At 46.8% G+C, this 20,122-nt stretch overlaps 1 protein-coding gene across 1 annotated transcript in view; it reads right to left on the bottom strand.

Moving 5' to 3' along the window:
* Positions 1 to 15,007, bottom strand: part of LOC147015503 (major intrinsically disordered Notch2-binding receptor 1-like) — a 71,868-nt gene extending 56,861 nt beyond the window's left edge. Inside the window, exons 1-2 of the mRNA XM_085850289.1 lie at positions 13,338 to 15,007; positions 3,732 to 4,067 (exon numbers count right to left, since the gene is read on the bottom strand). Of these exons, the coding sequence (XP_085706415.1) occupies positions 3,732 to 4,067; positions 13,338 to 14,747 (1,746 nt within the window). The 5' untranslated portion in view covers positions 14,748 to 15,007. The remainder of the gene's footprint in view (positions 1 to 3,731; positions 4,068 to 13,337) is intronic.
* Positions 15,008 to 20,122: the final 5,115 nt, after the last annotated feature.

Raw genomic sequence — 20,122 nt, 5'->3', positions numbered from 1 at the left:
GGCCGCCGCACGTTTCTGTCAATTCAGAGGGCGTACGGCCGCCGTAGAGCAAATGTGACCTAGGCCTAACACAAACGCACAGCAAGGGGGGGGGGGCATGAGACAAGAGGGGTGGGAGAGGGAAGGACAAAAACTGTCGGGAACAGAGACATTTGGAGATCTGTGGAAGGGAGAGGGATGGGGCGAGGAAAATGGAGTATAAAAGATGGACATTACAGGGACTTTCAGGAAGGAAAGTAGAGAATTTGAATGAAGTGGGTTTGGGGTGGATTAACGGGGATAGAAAAGATCGAGGATTTGGATGGTGAAAGATAAGATGTGGTGGTGAACGCCTGTTTTGAAACCTGGAGGGAAGAATGCAATTGAAGAGAGTGTGGGAGTTTATTCCAAAAGTGGGGGAAAAGAAGAATGAAAGAGTGAAGGTGAGCAGTGATCTGTGATTTTGGTAGTTTTACCAGAAGGGGGTTGCTGGTGGAAATCGAGCGCCCTGTGGAAATATAGGGGGGACATATCGCAGACAGAGCAGGGGAGGCGAGACCGGAGAGTAGATAGTAGAAGACAAATACCACTGACCTGCCTGCGATGCTTGAGTGAGAGGCCCAAAGACTCAGCCTCACAGCGGGAGATACCAATGATCCTAAATGCCTTGGTTTCAACAGTGTGAAGCCGCGAAAGGTGAGAGGCAGGAGCACCAGCCCATGGGGAGAGCAGTACTCCATCAAGCTGCAGACGAAAGCTTTGTATGTGGTCAGGAGCTCAGGTGGGCCGAGGAAGGACTTTGCACGATGGAGTATTTGCAGCGGCGATTGGCTTTGGAGGCCAGTTTGAAATGTGGCTTTCCCAGGAAAGATCACAGCAGATACTGAGACACAGAAGCTTGAAAGAAAGGACTTCTTCAAGAGGATTGCTGAGAACGTAGATGGAGGGGGGTTCCAGAAGGTCCTTTCAGAGAAACATAGTAAGAGTGTGAGACTCAACAGTATTGAAGGACATCTTTCATGTGTTGGACCACTTTGTGATTTTATCCAGATCTGCAGAGAGTGAAGACACTCCTGCATGCCGGTCTGGGGGATGACAGATGGTACCGCAGAGGGTGGAGTCATCAGCAAAGAGATAAAGAGGATTTTCCAGAGAGTCGGAGAGATCATTGATGAAAAACAGAAAAAGAACAGGACCCAGAACGCTGCCTTGAGGAACTCCAGCCTGGACAGGAAGAGGGGATGGGAGAACTCCATTTACGGCCACACGTTGGCTGCGACAGGAGAGGAAGTCTGTGAGCAATGAGTGGAGATGGCCTTGGATACCATGGGAAGAGAGTTTGGTGAGCAAGGCAGGGTGCCAGACCATGTCAAAAGCATGCGATATGTCTTCGGATATGGCTCTGATTTCATATCTGGCATTGAGTACCTCCATATATTGTTGGGAGAACAGAAGCAGCATATTCAGCGTAGAGTGACCTGGTCTGAAACCAAATTGATGATCGGAAATCAAGCCATTGGAGAAGAGGAAGGATTTAATGACTGAAGCAATGATGGATTCCATAACCTTGCTGATGATTGGGAGAAGGCTGATTGGTCTGTCGTTGCAGGGATCAGTTTTTGCACATTTTTTATTCAGGGCAGTAATGTTTGCTGATTTCCAAACAGATGGCAACTGACCTTGAGCAAATGAGAGGGTGAATAGAACAGAGAGAGGGTGAGCAAGAGCAGAGGAGCAGGTTTTTAGGACACGTGGTCTGATGCCATCTGGACCGGTTGCAGAATCTGAGGCGAGTTTTGACAGCAAGCTCTCCACCTTGTCAGCATAAAAGGACACAGAGTCCAGGGACAGTTGGCTGCGACTGGGTAAGGTGGGTCCAGAAAGCGACGGGTTTCACACATAAGATTTCGATGCAAGCACCGAGTTTAGGCATTCATCCTTTTCACGTGCGGCATCAGCAGCGCGGCCATTTGAGGTCAGGGAGTGGATGGAGGGAGAACATACACCAGAAACAGATTTGATTAGATGCCACCATGATTTGGAGGAGGGAGAGAGGTTTGAGAGTTCAGACTTGAGCTTCGAAAAATGTTGTTTTCTGGCTCTCCTGAGGGTACCCACACACTTGTTCCAAGCTTGATGGAAGGAACTGAGATTTCCCTCAGTTGGATTTGCCTTCTATGAGGCAAAGGCAAGTTGTTTCATAGCAACTGCCTCACCACAAGCTTCATTGAACCATGGGCGGGAGGAATGGTAGGACAACTGAAGACGAGAGGGGATAAATCTGTGCATGAGGGAGAGCAAGTTTCTTTGAAAGAATTCCCAGGATGAGTTAATGTTGGAAAAAGTAGCGATGGGAGACCAATCGAGAAGTTTGATGGCTGCTTGGAGACCTTGCCAGTCGGCTTGACTGAAATGCCAGGCTCGACAGCGATGAGGTTGTTCGCTGATAACAGCCAGAGAGATGTCTACTTTGACAAGCAAAGTGGACCCTTTTGGAACCTCCTTTGAAACCCACTTGAACCTTAAAACCCTTGAAGCCACCCCAAAGACTTTTAAGACCCCCAATATGTTGAAGACCCCTAAGACTCTTTAAGATCCCCCTTAATCTCCCTAAGACCCTTCAGACGAACTTCCACTATGGATAAACAAAAGAGATCCTTATGACCCTGAAGACCACTTAAGGCCTTTGAGACCCTTGCAACCCCTAAGGCCCTTGAGACCCCAATACAACGAAGACACACAAGACCTTTAAGACCGCTTCATGCTTGTAGACCTTATCGACCTCATTAGAGCCCAAGCAGACCACTCAGCCCCTATAGACACCATTAGACCTTTCAGAACCCTTAAACCCCTCACACCCTTCGACACCTTGCAACCCTAAAACCCTTAAGACCTCTTTTACATTTAAGACCCTTTCGACGGCTTCATAACCCTTCAGCCTTTAGACCTTTTATACCATTTAGACCCCACAGACCTTCTCGACCTTTACACCCCTTAAGTCCCTCGACTCCCTTTCGACCCCTCACACCCTTCAGACATATTAGACAGTTTGGACCCTTGATCGTTTCGAGCTTTAGATCAATTAGACCTTTTTACACCATTTTTCACTCTTTAGATCCCTTTCAACCCCTGAGACATTTACATGCTTTCGAGATTAGACCCTTCAGACCCTTTCGATCCCTTCGAGCCTTTAGACCCTAACAGCTATTGGAACGTACCCTTTAAACCTATAAAACCTTTAGACCATATAGAACCTTTTAGGCTCACGCCACACAAACATCTCTAGATAGTTATATATATATAACAGAGACTATACCTTTTTTTTCAGCAAATAATATGCAACCTCCACACAGCCAGGGTTGGCTACTCTGCTGGGAATCAATAAAACAGAGATACACCTTCCTTTGATATTCCCTTGCCTTTTACATGATCCCCTTCAGATTTGCCATTTGATGTCGTTTTTTTTTTTGGTTTCTTTTTTTAAAGGAATCTAAGGCTTGTCGTGGAGCTAACTTCAATGAAATAATGAACATTTCTTTTCATAAATCAAACTTTTAAACTCACTTAAATTGATCAAATACGAAGAGATTACTCTCAACACGAGAGTCAAGGCCTGTATTTTTTCAACACCATATTTTCATCGGAAAGTAATTGTTACAAATGAATTGTTCTTCAGGTTTCTATAATTTTCCTACACATGCATAACACAACCTCGTTGATTACACATGGCAATGCTGCACAACATCACGCACCTGCACAGGACTCAAGTGCATGTTTCCATGCCGCAGACGATTCTCGTATTCTCGACTGGATCCAGGCCCAGCACAACTTCGGCCTCCGAGCCTACCCGACGGTTCTCGTGCGCCCGATGTGGAGTCTGGCCATTCTCTTCGCTGCTGCGCCGGTGGTTCGGCCTCTGTTGCCCCATTGCGTTCGACGAGCGAGTGGGATGCTGGACAACTGACCGCGTTGCGTCGGAGTGTCCTCACCCGCATACTCTCATTCACACTACCACCGCTCGCATCAGAGGAACCCCACTCTGTACCGCTTTCAGACTTTCCTGGATTCTTGTAACCAACATCTGCACACTGGATACAGAGAAAAGGGACTTGCTTGGATTCTTATACGCAACAACTGTACACTGTATGGCTGGAAATGAAAAAAAAAAGAGGGGAAAACAAAACCTGAGGATGAAAGTGGGGAATGTCACAGGGTAGGCAGAGAAATGATTATAAAGATAGTTTAACATTTCAAAAGGGTTCCACCACAACGAATCCACAAGGTGCGTGTTTAGTAACACTTCCACTCACCCAACACTATCCTTCCCCCTCTACTTCCTCCCTCCACCATCCTTTTCCCCCTTCCTGAACTGGCCATCACCCAATGAGAGAGAAAAAAAATGTAGTTCCTTCTGTTCAAAAACCAGAAAAGGTCATTATGTTCCAAAACAAATAAAAGTCTTGTTTTGACAGCAATTATGCACTCTGGCATAAACAATCTTTCATTTACAGAAGCTCATCATGCGTGCAGACAGATTTGATTCTGGAATTCATATTAACACGTCGGTCATCGTTAAAAAAAATTTCTTTCCAGTCTTCTGATTGCTGTTTTGCCTTTATTGATGCCCATATGCTTCATTCTCCAAACCGAACGATGCATCAATTTAGACAACTTTGATTATCCTGACGTCCCCAATTTGGTATCCGAGGGATGATTTTGACTTCAATTTGTTTATAATTCAACTCACATTGACAGCTCTCAATCATCGATTCGATTCGGATCTGGCAGCTGTGTTGATAGTTTACTGACTTGCAGCACTGTCAGCGAAAACCCCTCTTGTGAACGTATGCTGATCAGACTTTGAGAGGTTTCGAGTTAATAATTTGACATTCACAAAGAGTTTGTGAACCTCAATGTGAATACAGGAGCGTTCGACACATTAGCTGGCAATGTTGCACAGAGGAAAGGCTAATTGAATGAGAGAAAAAGGGTCAGGTTATTGCTGAAGGTACAGTGCAGGTGTATTGATATCACCTTACCCTTGGGATCACTGGTTGCACATTGTAAGTGGGAAGACATCCAAAATAGAAAATAACAACATGATGTTATTGTGATGTGAAATAAATTATACTGGATAGTAGAATGACACTATTGGGCTGGCAGGATGGCCAAGCGCTATGCACACTTGCCTCTAAGCTATGTAGCCTGGGTTGGAATCCCTACTCAACTGTCCTCTGGGTGTTTCACAGGTACCAAGGGTGATTCATCAATGTGTGTTCTTTTCCTTGAATGGACGTCAGAAGGTGAGAAGAGAAGGTGAGCTATCGCCGGCACCCTGAAGAAATTCCAAATTCCTGCCCTAACATTAGTCAAACGTCAAGCCGAGCCAGCCTGTTTGTGAAAGACCTTGGCCAAAGTTCCCCTGGTCGACCCATCAAGAACGTGGGAATAATCCTTATTTTTATAGCAGACTATTATAGCAGGAGAAGAAGAGTAGAATGAAAATATTACTTCCAATCACCAACAAGGTCATGGAATCCATTATCGCAATTGACATAAAATCATTCCTTTTCTCCAACACCCTCATCTCAGGTCATCAATTTGGATTCAGACCTGGTCACTCTACCTTGGCTGTGCTGCTTCTACTCTCCCAACAATGGATGGAGGCCCTCAATGTCAGAAATGAGATCTGGGCTGTCTCTCTGGACATATCTTGAGCCTTTGATACAGAATGGCATCCTGCCCTGCTCTCCAAACTGTCTGTCTATGGAATCCAAGGCCAACTCCACTCTTGGATGACTGACTTCTTCCACTCTCGTATTCAAGATGTGGCTCACAACGGAACCCTTTCATCGCCTCTCGCTGTCAAGGCTGGATTCCTAATCTTAGGTGTTCTAGGCCCCAATTTAGTGTTCTCGGCCCCATTCAATTCCTAATCTTCATCAATATCTGATTCTGGAAAATCCTCTTTATCTTTTTGTTGATTAATCGACCCTCTCCGGTGACATCCCTCATCCTTCTGACAGTCATGCAACAGCCTCTTCCCTCTCTTCAGACCTTGACAAAATCACAAGCTGGTCAAACACTTGGAACATGTTTTTAAATCCTGACAAATCTCACACTCTCACGATCTCTCTTCGAAAGGAACGTCTGGCAAACCCTCCTATCAACTTTCTCAACAATCCTCTTGAGGATGTTTAATCATTGACAACCCTGGGTCTCACTCTCAGCCATGATCTTGCTTGGGAAAGCCACATTTCAAAGTTGGCCTTCAAAGCCAGACACCGACTGGGCATTCTCTGTCGTGCAAAGTCCTTCCTTGGCACTCCTGAATATACCTACAAGGCTTTCGTCTGCAGCTTGATAGAGCACTGCCCCTCTCCTCTGGACTGGCCACTCTGCCTTGCACCTTGCTCGGCTTTACGACGAGGAAACCAAGGCCTTCAAGATCACTGGAACCTCCCACACTGAAGCTACGTCTATGGGCCAATTACATAGCCATCACCAACAGGTCGGTGGTCGCTGTCATTTTCTGCCTCATTTCTGGTCTTGCACCCTCTGCTTTCTCCATGCTTTGTCTCCCCCAGGAACCTGCAGGACGCACATGGGTCCACCAGCAACCCCCTCCTCGTAAAACTGCCAAAATCCAGAAACACTGCTCACCTCCACTCATCGTTCCTCTTTCTTCCCACCTGAGGAACCACCTTCCACACTTTTCAATCTCATTCTTCCCTCCAGGTTTTCCAGACAGTTGTTCAGCACCATCTCAAATCATCCGCCATCGAAAACCATGATCTTTTTTAAACCCAGTAATCACCCCCACTTTCTCCTCCCCCCCCAAAAAAAAAATTGCTTCTGCATCCATCTTGTCTACCTCTTGCATTCTCCCCTACCCCTCAATCTTATATGCATGCCTTGTTTGTCCGTCTCAGTCTAATTTCTCCCTCCACCCTGGCATTTCCTCTCTCTCAAACTGCTGTTCCTTTTGTTATGTATTGTCCTGATCTGTTCTGTGATCTAGCTCTTCCACAACCCTTGATTATGAACACTTATAAAAACAAAATAGAGGTTGTGAGTGGGTGTACTTTTGAAGGTATTTGACATCCGCAAGTTGATGAGGTCGGAAATGAAATTGAAAATTTTGATTTATTCTGCGGAGAGGGTTACAGAGCCAAAGTGATGACTGGCATTATAGGAAATTTAGAACCATACTTGTAATTTACTTTTACAAAATTTGCATCTGGAACATTGTATCATCGCTAGTGTTTGTATCAATTCGAATATTTGCCTTGATCGTCAATGATCTATTGCTTGGAATTGGCCTCTGTTCAAATTCAAATACCCCATTTCATTAAAAACTAGAAGGGCACTCGGTAGAGTGCATACCTCCACCACGTAATGCATGATCCACGAGAACATATCAGGCCCAATACATTTTTGAGATATCGTGCTACATATAGTTTATGGCTCTCTCAATGGTGAAGAATCATTTTACAAATTAAATAATTCTCGTATCCAGATCCGTATTGGGATCTTCACCAAAATCTAAATTCGTCCAAGTCACACACCCAACCTGCCCACCAGGTTTCATCAGAATCCGTCCACAATTTTTTGACATATCTTGCGCACAAACAAACAAACAGACAGACAGAAAGGGATGAAAACATCACCTCCTTCACCTTCGGTGGTGGAGGTAACAAACACATTAATATTTGTGTTATATCGTTAGGATGGAAGCTACTTGTGGCCTCATGGAACAGCATGACTGGTGATGTGAAAGCCGAATGGAAAGGTGAAAACAATTTTGGAAAAAGGTGCGATATGTAATTGTGCAGCAATCCATATTTATCAATTTGTTAACGTGAAGTTTGTGGTGCAGTAGCGGACGAGGCTTAGGCCATGAGATTTCCAAACCACTGCTGTCCCCACAGTCCACATCCACATCGACCCACCAGAATCAAAGGCGTCATGATCCCACACACTCTTCCACAGGGAATGAAAATGGTGCCAACTGAAACTGACAAGGAAACTGCTCATTGTGCAACACATAAACACAAGAACACTATCACAACCACTTGCATTGCCAGGAGACAGACTCAAACCCACCACACAACACCCTGCATCCCTCCCACCTCCACACATTCCAGATGCTGCACAATGCACACTATCATGGTTCAGTCAAGGGCTCGGATTTGAGATTAGTCGCACAACACGGCCAGTTCTTCAGGACGAAGTCCAGTGCCAGCACCCTCCGCCCACAAGCCCCACATGCCATCGGAACTTGATAAAGTGAGGTGGCTGACCGAAGCCAGTGGGAAAATGATTATACTTGCCTTGCCTGCAAAATGAATTTATTACAGTTATGGTTCTGCTGTGTCAATGCCACCGTGCAGCATAAAAACATTGAAGCAGCTGAAGCAACTGAGTTTTAGCATGCTGGGCTGTATATTCCCGAAGACCATCCTCGCCGTGAACCGGGCTGTGCAAGTGAGTGTGCTGCGGTGTCCAGTGGGCATAAGGATGGGAGTAATGGGGGGGCATGTCGTTGTTGTTGCGGGGAGTAGGAAGGGGTTCAGTTACCGATGGTGTGCCAGGCAGGAAATTGCGTGGTCGTGTTTAGGTTTATGTGTGGCTCAGTTGGGGAATGGCCCATTTTCCTCGCCACATACGAGCCCTGTGGTAAAGCTTTGGGGCCTGGTTTCTCATGCGTGGACTATCTTGCAGGCCTTGCGTGGGCAGTTGGGCCAATATACATTTCATTTACTGAGAGCATGCTGAGAGCATGAAAGCACCACAAACTCACTGGGAATTTGTCTTTCATGTATTTTCTGGCTCTATGTGGTTCCAATCTTCGACATCACAAGTCATGGGATTGCAACTTCCTGTTAAACTCAGGTGTTTCCATCAAACATGAATTCACGGGCTAGCTGTGTTTACAACCGATTTACAACTTCAGGATTTACTGTGATCAAGTAAAATGATTTTGGGGGACTCAACATCAGTTTATGTTCGTTTAATGGATGGCATTCATTTTTGGAAACCTTGCTGTATATATATGTATGTGTGTTTGTATGAACACATGTACAGTATACACAAGTACATACACACAATGGAGGTAGATACTTTGAGACCTGGTAGGGCTCCATTCCATCTTCTTCCTCTTCCTCTACCTCTTCCTCCTCTTGCTCTTCCATATGGCAGCTTGGCTGCGAGCTTGCGATCAATTTGTTGGGGCATGACAATGTCCCTGATGCAGTGCCCCTATACCAGTACACTGGTATTCATTTCACCGACCTCGGAAGAATGACCGGCTGAGTCAACCACACCTGGTGTTAATTCAGTGGCAAACAGGGCTCGAACTCAGGACCCTCAGATCCCAAGTCAGCCACCCTAACAACAAAACCAACACCAGGCTATTCCATCTCCTAAAGCTCACTCACATGTGGAGCCAGCAGATAACAGCAATTTGCACGCCAGAGTGTGCCCCCCCCCAACCCTGGCCTTCAAACACACACACACACACACACACACACACACACACACACACACACACACACACACACACACACACACACACACACACACACACACACACACAATTAATTATGGAAACTATGCAGGTTCAGGACATTCACCACCTTCGGAAATGGCTTTTAATCCAAGCAACAAGTTCCGGCGAGGGCCACGACCTTGCAATCTAACATGAGCTGCGATTCAAAACAAAATATTGTTCTCACAGATTCGAAGTTTAGTCATTTGGTGGATGAATGAAAAAACAAAAATCAATAAACTGGCCATGCAATGAGAACTCTTCAAACTCAAGTTCATGTTCAGGCAGATTATTATGTGTGCATTGGCGTAAGGCTCATATTCCACTTGCGTGGCTAACTGATTCACATACATCACACCGACTTCTTGTTTTTCCACTGACCTTCTCAAACGCCCTTTAATTATGATCTCCATACACGTTGAATTCCAATAAGCTTGTTCAAGAAATGTTTCGACACTATCATATCCCTTCAAACACCCTTGTCTCTACGAAGTCAATAATAGTATATTTTGTGCATTGTTAATTTGTGAAATTAATACAACACTTTAATTGTTTTAACAAAGTTCATGTGATGAGCGCTAGTGAATAAGAGTTAGATGTGTTTTAAAAACATCCCTGGCAGTAAGGATGGGGCTATATAATCTCCACCCCACCCACTACCAACAAATACACCCAACTTATTCATTTTGTTGGGTATATTGAACATTGCATTTGAAATTGCCCACTTTACCATCAGTCACAGCTCTCTAGTGCAGAACATATAACCAAGACTGAGGTTATCTCACCCCACCTTTTTGCCAGGGTCGTTCTGTGGCTCCCATCTCACTGCACCTTACTCACGTGGAAGAGTTAAAAATAATAATAATAAATGGGGAATCTCGAAAAATTCAAACTGTCTCGAAACGGTGGCACAAACAGAGGGACAACAACAGAGATTATGTGCCTGGTGTTGACTTAATGGTGAGGGTGGTGGGCTTGGGATCCCAGGATCCTGAGTTCAAATCCCACTCAGCCGTTGAATTAATATCAGGTGGGGTTGACTCAGCCTGTCATCCTTCCGAGGTTGGCAAAATGAGTGCCAGCTTGTTGGTATACTGTGTCGGAGTGGTGATCTATCCAGGATTGTTCCCAATAGCCAAGGAGACTGCTTTGGGAGCACTGATGCTCTGTACAGAGTATGGTCCCAATGGATGGATGGCTGGATGGATGGAACAACTGAGTTTGGAGGATTGTGAGAGTGAAGAGGGTGGTTAGAAGGATGGATGGATGAACTGAGGGTGGAGATTAGTGTGCAGATGAGCCTGACAGGGAGATTGGTAAAAAGTGGGCCGGACACTTTACCAATCGTGGTTAAAATCGGAAGATTGTGTGAGGAGGGATATCAATAAGGTCGGGTGGATGGAGAGTGGAGTGAGTTGGCTGTAGACAGGGGGAAGTGGAGGAGTATCATGGTCGAGGGAGGACAGAAGCTCGGTATTGTCGGACCTCATGCCTTATAAAGGGAACAGAAGAAGAAAAAGTGAATGTTTATCGAAAATACCCAAATTATATAAAAATAAAATAAAAAGGAGAAAATTATTTTTGAATTATTGAAAAAAGAAATGTGCAGGAAAATGAATTTGGCGAATTAAAGTGACTTTTCCAAAGTGACAGACTACCTCTCACGGATATATTCTCTTCCTGATCACTCAGAAAAAGAGGGATAAAATCATTACTGTGTTTAGATTTCTCACTTATCAAAATCCTTAATTCATCCTTCATGGATCATGGTACTTTTAACATCAGGTATGCACTGGTGATCATCTCCTTATATAACACTTCATGGACCTCGATGTTGACAATATCTATACATCATACATCAAGTATTCTATGAATTACATGTGCAATGTTGTTATTTCCCTCAAAGATATCATTCACAGCTCGCTGTCCTTTCATAGTCTCATTGTGTTCAAATGAATTGTCTTTATGGCATTTCATTTAATTGTTTTTAAAGCAGGACACTCCAAATGCGCAGAGATAATGACATAAATATTCACAACCAGTGCACATAAAATGTCCTGAAATGTAACCCCATTTACTGACGGAATGAGAACGTGATAAATGTTCTTGTGGAAACGTGGAGAGACGTGTAAATCTTACAAATGGAACATAGGCTTGGGAATTCAGGAATCTGTGAATGTGGAAAGAGAAAAAGTATGCCGAAAATAATCAATATTTTATCACTTGGAAATAAAATTCATTGGAAGATACTGGAGGCGAGAAGTGTGTCTGCAAATAACCGGAACAGCCACTGCTTATTGGAACTTTCATATCGATATCTATCTCTCTCGTTCTGTCCACAGAGCACCTTGCCCCCCCCCCCTTGTCTCCCCTACCCCCTTCTCTCCCAGGGGCATTTTGGACAATTGACCATATGAGCGTAGGTAACAGTGCCTACAGGAAATTGGAATTTGGCCAAGATGCCGGTGATAACTTCCCTGTTGTTCATCAAACTTTCACGTCCAACAACCAGATCACGGGGTAAAAGAGGAGTGGCCAGTTTCACATCCACCTGGGGGACGGTGCACTCGGTGATGCAACACCATGCATGCGAAACATCAGGGAGACATTTTATACTTGGTCCGGGAATTCAAAGCCGACGAGGAGAACGCTCAAAAGCGAGTCAGCCAACACGACGCGCTGCACTATCTTGCCAACTCAGCTGCACTTTTGGTGGTACTCTAACCGGGGGATGTGCAAAACCTGAAATCCTACGATGTTAAATAAGAGCGAGAATTGCTTCACAATACATGTCTCCGACTGATGTGATATTTTGGAAATTGAGAAAGGACATAACTCGGTGAAAAATTGACGAAACGCTCTGAAACTCGAACTTGTTCTGTAACTTATCATAATAAAGCCGTGTACCAAGTTTCTGTTGAATATGTGAACGGGTATGGGGAAAGTCTGAAAAACTACAAGTGGGACAGACGGACGGCGAACCTATTACAGTGCCCTCTGGTGAAACCAGTCGGGGGCAAACAAGGCAACTCTGTACATAGTACGTACGCACGTCTGAAAATCATAGAAAAAAAACAGGGCTGCCCTGATCTCCACGAAATTTTGCATAGGTGTTGGTAGTACTCAGAGTTAGGTCATGGGCACAAAACAGAACTCCCATCTCCCCCCCCTCCCCCTCAAAGGGGGGGGGGTGGACGACTTGTCAATGCTCCTGAAAGGAACGGGTGTTTTTAGTAGTGCAAAATTCTAGGATGGTGCCGCTGCCAGAACAGTTCACCCGAGGAAAGATAGTGTGTGAGGTTTGGATTGAAGAAGCAGCTCAGGTGTATGCTGGTGATCACAAAGCAACCCTTCATGCATTGCAGGAAAACACAAACTACGATTGGGTCAAACTTTGGGTCAGACTGTTCTGATCTATATTACTGTGCAAATAACAACAGATGATAATATTACACTGACAGTAGTAAATACTATTTACCAGAAGTAGATATTTCTGCACTCAACAAGCTTTCTCAAACGATCAGTCCAATTTTTGTATACATCATTGTGTGTGTGTGTGTGTGTGTGTGTGTGTGTGTGTGTGTGTGTGCGTGCGTGCGTGCGTGCGTGCGTGCGTGCGTGCGTGCGCGCGCGTGCGCGCGTGCGTGCGTGCGTGCGCGCGTGCGTGCGCGCGCGTGTCCAAGCATGACCATGGACAACATAACTGGCTTAAATGATCGTAAGGAGCATAACATGTACATCCTATGATTGTGGTGTGCATGATGATCCACACGTAACGAATAGTAACATTGATGCTGTGCATGAGGACCTTGTCCTGCCTCCTCAGGGTATGCTCCTGTCCGTTTGCTGAAGCAGATGACTGGCTGGACGCTTGTAAGACCTCATGCAGGATCTTCTCATCCAGGTGAGTGAGTTTTGCCAACACCTGGGAGATCTCAGCACGCACCCCACTCAGGTCCTCCAGCTTGCGCTCCATCTCCCCGATGCGAAGTACCAGCCGATTCACATTCGCCTTCAGCTCGTCGTCTTGTGCTATGTCCCATGAGCCGATGGTGTCCACATTTCTGGGGTGCAGCGCACGAGCCACACTAAGGGGGCGAGGAGGGGCACCACAGGGTGCCACAGGTGCACGACCACGGAGCACTCTGTCTGGGGTTCCATCTGAGTCTGAATGAAGAGGGCGTGCAAGGGATGCAGAGCTGTCATTGCGTGACGGCATTGGACCAGTGGCAGAACCACAAACACTCACGTCATCAAGGAACCGAAAGATGTCACTAATGTCATCACGAATGCCGTCAAGTGCCTCTTCATCCATAGAAGACCGTTGCGAGTCTACATCCACACTTTTGATGTCCGTCTGCACTCCTATACTGTGTACGCTGTCTGAGGCTTTGATGGGATGACAGTCCTCCAGAGATCCAAACATATGTGCCCCAGAGGTGGCTGCGGAAGCTGCCCGGCGCAGGTTAACTCCGAGGGGGGTTCCCACTTGTACCGCTTTTGGTTCTGTGTTGCCCATGTCCCTCCCGTGGGACCGCCCGCTCCCACTCACATAACCGCTGCTGCAAGCATCAGAGTCCAGTTTTCTTAGCGCTTGTGCCTGGTCACTCCCGATTCTACTCGGCTCCGATTTACACGTCCCGTAAATCATGGCACCCCCACCCTTTCGGACCCGTGCCAAAGGTTGCACACGCTCCGAGGGTTCCTCACGGAGACTCCGAGCTCTGGTGGCACCAGCAACAGCCGGGAATGCGAGTCTCCTTGTGGAGCTGTCCAAGGTGCTGATGGCACCCGTTGGGAAAGAGTGGTACCTCTCCTCTTCCCATGGCAAACACACTGTGCTGATACCTCCTCGAGATACACGATCGTTTGCAGGCTTCTGCTGCACAGGACAACCACAAGACCTCGAGCACACAGTGGGATGTGCTCCTTGGGGAGTGAGCCACCTGTGTGGAATGGCCACCTCAGCGGGAGTTCTAGAAGAGGGTGCTACGTTTGCTTGGGGTAACTCTCCACGGCTCACATGTGCAGCAGGTGAACAAATTGAGGGACCCCGAGGCCCGCACTTCGGGAGCGTGTTCAGGTCCCCTGGATACATTACTGAAGATTCTGTTGGCGGGAAGGCACAGCAGCAGGGTGGGTGTGGAGCGCGTACACCCATCGCGGGATGCACTCCACCTTGTTTGCTTGATACCATTAGATCCCTCCGTGAGTCCATCGAACACTGTAGTGCGCAGTGCAATTGCGAGCCAGATAGAGGGGTGGACGGTCGGACGGTGGGCTTCGACCGAGAAGGGGCAGCGCCGAGAGAAAAGGTTGCAGCTCAAGCTTCTGAGTGAGCGAGGCTAACAGAAGCGGAACTCAATGGCGTCCAAGTGGAGGAGTCTTCGTTGCCTCAACAATGCGCTGAATTTGCATACCCAGCATAGGAACGAGGAAAAGGGAAAAAGATTAGGGGAGGAGTTAAGGATGGGGAGGGGTATGTGTGTGTGTGTGTGTGTGTGTGTGTGTGTGGGGGGGGGAATCTAAGGGGATGGAGAAGATCGGACAAAATGATGGAGGAGGGTGGGGAGGGTGCTTGGAGAAGGTGGAAGGTTGGATAGTGGAGAGGAAGGGGAGGAACGGGAGGGGCGGGAAGATGCTCGCTGCAGCGCTGCGCAACGTGTGCACGACCTTCCCCAGCCTAAGACAAAGGTTTCTGGAACCCTTTGTGCCGCAGTTTACTTGCCCACGTGTCTTTGAGCAAAACATAGTAAACTGGACGCTTCTCCATCCGAAACTTTCATAAAAGGCAGCAAAGTGAAGGGATTGCACTTCAAACAATCCAACGATGCTGAAAGATCCTCGAGCAAACATTTTGGTCTGTTGCAGTGAATGCAGCGGCCGAGGCCGGTTCTTTTTAACATCTTTGAATGAACATTGTAAATGATCATTTTTTATGAATATCGAACCGTGGAATCATTTCACTGTCACATACGTGTCAATAGATGGCAGCAAATGATCTTATCACTGCAAATGCCAAGGGGCGACAGGCGATGTATTCCGTATTCCAGACGACTGACACCATATGTATTCTGACGTCCTTCAACATAACACCTCAATGGTAAACACATCCTTGTAGATACATCCAAGCACACGCCAGAAGGCTGGAGAGGAAATGAGCTGATGGGATGTGTTGCTTCAATTTGACGTCATCAAAGCAGCACATAGTGACTGATGGTTGCACAGAATCCCAATCACAGACAGTTGAGCAAGTGCAAGATTTGATGTGCAAGAGGACACGGATTGCTACAGTCCGATTTGCATTTTAATGTGGATTGAAAAAACAATGGAGCTGTAGATAAATAATGTGTACACTTGCATTTGTTTGGAGGGAATTATCAGGGAAACATTTGAAGTTGTATCCATGACTGGTAAAGAAGGCTTTCGCTTTCACAGAAACGTTTCAAATATAAACTTCAAACGATGGTGATCAAAAAGCCACATGAATCGGACCAAACGCTTTCAAATGGAGCACCTCGGTGCCATTAGATAGTTTCAATTGTATCAGATGTAGCAATAAATGCGAAGTGTTGCTCCCGGCTTGCCGGCTCGATGACAGAAGACGCCATTTGCGTTTTTGCCGACTCCATGCCGACTCCGTGCGGGCACGGACAACTTGCGGGTGAACGTTACCAAGGCCTCACGCGCATGCGCTGTGTGTGTGTTTTCGGTGACTCGGGTCTCCTTGACGGGCACTTTTAACCTGCCATTGCTAACGCAAAATTTGTCTGGGAAATCTTGTTTTTAACATAATTTACAGAATTTAAACGAAAAAGTGGCAATTTGAAAACGGTTAACCACAGTTGTTTTCCTCGATGCAAATCGAACTCACGAGAATAGAGGTAATGGAGTACAAGTGTTGCGGGGCCAGGATGTCGGCAGCGGTCCATCCGCTGGATGGAGCCGCAGTCGGCTCGACTGATCGCCCGGAATTCAGATCGTCGCCCTGGATAATCCGGAATCGACGGGTCCTTGTTTTGGACCATGAAGGGTCAATGTATCCACCACGTGGTACAGGGTTATTTGCCAAATCTTCAAAAATACCAAGAGACCACGTGGCGATCTACCGAGTCTTCACACCCTCGACGGAACTCGTACGGAAACGAGCCGCTTAGCGCGCTCGTTCTGTGTGCGATTCCGAGCGGTTTAATCACCGCCAACCATCGGTCCGAATTATCCTGCTACAACGGCAATGGCCAGCTAATCCCTCATACGCAACACGCTCAGTCAATGCAAGAATGCACACGAACGAGCTGAAAACATTGAACAAACGGGGTTTATTTATACAATAATGGGGAACTAGGGAACACAGAAGAGCAGATTTAGACCGAATATTAAGGCACGTATAAACAGGCAAAAAGCACTTACACCATTCACTACTTAGCTGACTGGCGCCACGAACACACATACGCACACACCCAAAGAATCGGACCAATGGTCTTTATTGAGGCCTAACTCGGACCTGTCCACTTCGTGCGGTCTTCAAGGACCAGTTCCTCGGAGCAGAACCGGACCCCCAGCACGATCCGGACGATCCAGGCGAACGAAGTCGGCAGGGCGAAGGCTGGCGGGAGAAAACCCTCCACGGCACCGATCACTCCGTGCAAAGATGCCCTTTTAACTCTATCGCCCTCCGCGCTGATGTTCACACTTCCCGCCAGCACCAGAACCAGAACCAGAACCAGAACCAGAACCCGTGCGCGCACTCCTTGCTAGGACCAGAACGACGATGAACGCGCAGACCGCGCCAGACCCAGAACTATCTCGCACGAATGAGCAGACCGCGCCTATAATTATACCCACCCCCCCGCTTCGGAGGGGGGGGCTCATTGCAACCCTCCCTCTCTCACTGGCTGGTTTTGGCACGGAAAGTCGCTCTTCGTCTCTCTCACTGGCCAGTTTTGGCGCAAAAATCCTCACCGTCCCTCTCACTGGCCAAAACGGGCGGCAAACCCTTCGATTGGCCCAGGGGCGTGGTTACGTCACGCGGCCCCCGTTCCTCCTGTCTCGGGCCCGGATTGGCTGAGTGGCGGTCACCCCACCCGCTGCACGCCGATTGGTCGAGGGCCGCTTCGCGGCTCCTCCCCGAACTCCGCCTTCATCCAAAGGACCGCCCCTCACACAGTCGGGGAAGTTGTGCAACATGTTTCTGCAGGGGCTCTGCCCACCCCTGACGTTGGTCATAGCGTGGTGAAGGAAGCGAAGTGACGGTGAGGGCGATGCGGTGTCATCGGCGTTGATGTCGGTGGTGTAAAAATAAACGAAAAGAAAACCTGACTATTAAAATAACTCCACAGCGCAGGAACATTAAATTACCCACGAGACAAGGGTTGGGACCATAAATGGCAACATGTACTTACCGATATAACTGATCGAAAGGACCTGTATGTTGTGTGCTCATGGCTTCCAGATTCGCAACACAAGAACGGCACTCTGTGGAGTGCGTACCTCTTCCAGGCTGAACAGTTCACGTTATGTATCCCACGGATAGGCAGGATCTGCATGATCCTGACTTTAATTAAAATCGAATCGCCTTGTTCTTATTACCTACCCAACTCATCCACCAAGTTTTGTAACAATCCACCCACAACTTTTTGAAATATCATGTTATATATCGTTTTTGGTCAAATTGTGAAGAATCACTTGAACAATAAAAAAAAAAAATTCTCCAATCCAGTTCCGGATCTTAACTAAAATCCAATCAATTCGTCATTGTCAGACACATAACCCGTCCACCAGATTTTGTCCGAATCCGTCCATACCTTTTTGAGATATCCTGCTCAAAACATTACCTCCGTCCACCATTGGTTGGCGGAGGTAACGAAACGTGTCCGTGGATGAGAATGAGAGGTGGTGGAGTTCCTATCATTTGCTGTGAATCCAAGTGAATGGTCACAGTGGACACACACACACACACACACACACAAACACACACACACACACACACACACACACACACACACACACACACACACACACACACACACACACACACACACACACACACACACACACACACCTTTTAGCAACAGATGCAAAAATCTGGTATAATTTTTCTTGTGAACCCAGAACGAAAAACAATATTTTTACTCACAGGGATCCACAAAACAACCACACAATGTTAAATGTGAAAACGTGCTCAACTCTTCCTAAATCTATATCTATATCTATATCTATATATCTCTCTCTCTCTCTCTCTCTCTCTCTCTCTCTCTCTCTCTCTCTCTCTCTCTCTCTCTCTCTCTCTCTCTCTCTCTCTCTCTCTCTCTCTCTCTCTCTCTCTCTCTCTCTCTCTCTCTCTCTCTCTCTCTCTCTCTCTCTCTCTCTCTCTCTCTCTCTCTCTCTCTCTCTCTCTCTCTCTCTCTCTCTCTCTCTCTCTCTCTCTCTCTCTCTCTCTCTCTCTCTCTCTCTCTCTCTCTCTCTCTCTCTCTCTCTCTCTCTCTCTCTCTCTCTCTCTCTCTCTCTCTGTCTCTCTCTCTGTCTTTCTCTGTCTGTCTGTCTCTGTCTGTCTGTCTCTGTCTCTGTCTGTCTGTCTCTGTCTGTCTCTGTCTGTCTGTCTCTGTCTGTCTGTCTCTGTCTGTCTCTGTCTGTCTCTGTCTGTCTCTGTCTCTGTCTGTCTCTCTCTCTCTCTCTCCCTCTTCTGCTCCCTGCATCACACTGACCAGAAACGGCTATTAAAATGCGTTTTTCAATTGAAAACATCAATATTCGTCTAATTTTCTTCACGTTTTTGCAACCGAGTATGAAACAATATTAGTGACGATGAAAAATTGAAATCAGATATCGAATTGCAGTGATGAAAAAGCTGTGAGAAAGTCAGAAATTGTGCGCCTTGCAAGAGAGGACTGTGCAATTGCAGACAGAAAAGGAGCAAACAAAATGGCGGCGATTTGATTTTTTAAGCACAACCGTGAATGGACAGACTGAGGGACAAAGAAACAGACAGACTGGTGGAGAATATTTATGTAGATATAACAGCCCTCTCAGCTCACATAGCTCCCTCCCAAGATGATTATAAATAATAAAATATCATCACCTTCGACGAAACCTGTGTATTTACAAGGCCCAGATGTGTCCCTCCTCTCTGTGTTGACAAACACCAAATCCAGGGAAACAAGCTTTGTGCATATTCACGTGTTCTCCACACCACCATCGGCGTGTTCTCCACACCACTATAGGCGTGTTCTCCACACCACCATCGGCGTGATCTCCACAACACCATCGGCGTGTTCTCCACAACACTACCGGCGTGTTCTCCACACCACTATCGGTGTGTTCTCCACACCACTATCAACGCGTTCTCCACACCACGATCGGAGTGTTCTCTACACCACTAACGGCGTGTTCTCCACACCACAATCGGCATATTCTCCACACCACAATATGTTCTCCACACCACAGCACATTCTCCACACTGCAATATGTTCTCCACCCAACGGCACGTTCTCCACACCACTATCGGCATATTCTCCACACTACAATATGTTCTCCACACCACAGCACATTCTCCACACTGCAATATGTTCTCCACACAGCGGGGCGTTCTCCACA

Source organism: Eptatretus burgeri, chromosome 12 (assembly GCF_056783735.1).
Source record: "Eptatretus burgeri isolate ZD-2024b chromosome 12, Ebu_testis_v1, whole genome shotgun sequence".
In the NCBI taxonomy this organism is placed as follows: domain Eukaryota; kingdom Metazoa; phylum Chordata; class Myxini; order Myxiniformes; family Myxinidae; genus Eptatretus; species Eptatretus burgeri.
The sequence above is the reverse complement of the archived record's forward strand: the minus strand, read 5'-3'. Positions and strand labels throughout refer to the sequence as shown.